Below are 1590 nucleotides of genomic sequence, written 5' to 3' on the forward strand. Positions count from 1 at the left end.
AGAAGTTTTAAAAAGCCAGCAAAATCGCAGATCAAAACTGCAGTTAAAACTTGCAATTTTAGAGCTAAAAAAAATCTTTAAATAATTCTTAACTTTTATATTTAGATCTAAGTTTAAGTGCCTTAAAGAGACTGAATTAATATTTTTTGTTTTTATATTGCTATTTCAAAACTGTATATACTTCTAAGTAGAATAGGTAAATGAATTATGTGATATTTTTCGGTTTTTATTAGTATCTTAAGACTGTATGTACTTCTAAGTACAAAAGGTAAATGAATCATGTGATATTTTTTGTCAAAGAGTAATTTTTATTACGTAGATAAACATGAACAATGAATTCCATAATAAATATTTTGAATAAATAAACTTCTAATTTATTTTTTTTAATTATATCTAAAACGTTCTTAATATACGATTTCTAATTGCTGCTGCTTCCGAGTCGTTATCAGATTCAACTTCAATGACTCCACCATGACTGTCGTTTGCCTCATTAGGAAATTCTTCAGGAGAAATTTCGACTTTATAAAATATGCAAATGTTGTGTAAAGCTGCACAAACATTACTAATTTGTGTCGCCTTTTTTGGAGAATAGTGGAGAGCTCTTGCTTGTAACAAACATCTGAATCTATTTTCAACACTCCAATAGTGCGCTCTACTATATTTCTTGCTCTCGAATGTTGTGTATTTTATCTGCTTTCTGGAGATCCTTCTTCAGAATTTCTAAAAGGTGTCATCAAATATGTTTTTAGAGCGTATCCAGCGTCTCCTATTCAGAAAAAAAATTATTCTAAAAAATATAACGTTTTGCTTTTTTAGTCAAACATATATGTACCAAGTAGCCAAGTATTGCGAAGACCATTTTCGACTTGCTGTTCTAAATATGCTTTCAATGCTGACATGTTGAAAATCATTGAATCATGCGTTGCCCCCGGATTCTTTGCATTTATATACCGTATGTTCATTGTATGATCACAAACCTGTAATTAATATAAAAGCCTAAAATGCTCAACTACAAATTTACGATAAACTTGTTTGCATACTTACAATCATAGCATTAATGCTAAAGAATCCTTTTCTATTGTAATATAAATGCTGCAACTCCTTTTTGGGAGCCACAATTTTGATGTGTGTACCATCAACACAACCGATTACCCCAGGAAATCTGGTATTGCTATAAAAATGTGATTTTGCTTGTTGCATTTCAGCCTCGTTATAATTGAATTTTATCCATCTTTGGCAAATGAAATTCTCCAGGGCATCGAGTACCTCAGATAGTACCACAGACACCGTGGGCTGTGCAAGTCCAAGCATGTTTTCATTCCCTATACTAAGTTGATACGATCCCTGAGCACAAAATCGTAAAGCTGTTGCCAATTTTAGTATATTGGGAATAGATTTCGCTCGTGTGCATCGCTGCAGCATCTCCTCTGTAGCGGACAGCAAAACAACAAACCCCTCTTTCGACAAACGGAAGTTTTTTATAAATCTACAAATAAAATTTCCTAAATGTTGAACATGTAGAAACCTCTAACAAATAGCATTGTACTTACGTAGCGGAATCCAATTCCAGAGGGTTGAAAGCGTCCCTTA

At 32.7% G+C, this 1590-nt stretch overlaps 1 protein-coding gene across 1 annotated transcript; it reads right to left on the bottom strand.

The window, feature by feature from the left end:
• Positions 1-579: 579 nt before the first annotated feature.
• LOC126765370 (putative nuclease HARBI1) lies at positions 580-1354 on the bottom strand. Its single transcript, XM_050483098.1, has 3 exons — positions 1045-1354; positions 833-977; positions 580-766 (listed from the first exon to the last, which is right to left on the bottom strand). Exons 1-3 carry the CDS (start codon positions 1309-1311, stop codon positions 687-689), a joined length of 492 nt encoding a protein of 163 aa, XP_050339055.1. The 5' UTR covers positions 1312-1354; the 3' UTR covers positions 580-686.
• Positions 1355-1590: the final 236 nt, after the last annotated feature.

The sequence above is a fragment of the Bactrocera neohumeralis genome, unplaced genomic scaffold (genome assembly GCF_024586455.1).
Source record: "Bactrocera neohumeralis isolate Rockhampton unplaced genomic scaffold, APGP_CSIRO_Bneo_wtdbg2-racon-allhic-juicebox.fasta_v2 cluster10, whole genome shotgun sequence".
NCBI classification, from domain to species: Eukaryota; Metazoa; Arthropoda; class Insecta; order Diptera; family Tephritidae; genus Bactrocera; species Bactrocera neohumeralis.

Coding starts and splice junctions, on each gene's coding strand:
- LOC126765370 (XM_050483098.1), bottom strand. CDS start 1,311: ATGCTTGGACTTGCACAGCCCACGGTGTCTGTGGTACTATCTGAGGTA. Junction 978..1,044: donor TTAGCATTAATGCTATGATT/GTAAGTATGCAA, acceptor TATTAATTACAG/GTTTGTGATCATACAATGAA. Junction 767..832: donor TCGCAATACTTGGCTACTTG/GTACATATATGT, acceptor TTTTCTGAATAG/GAGACGCTGGATACGCTCTA.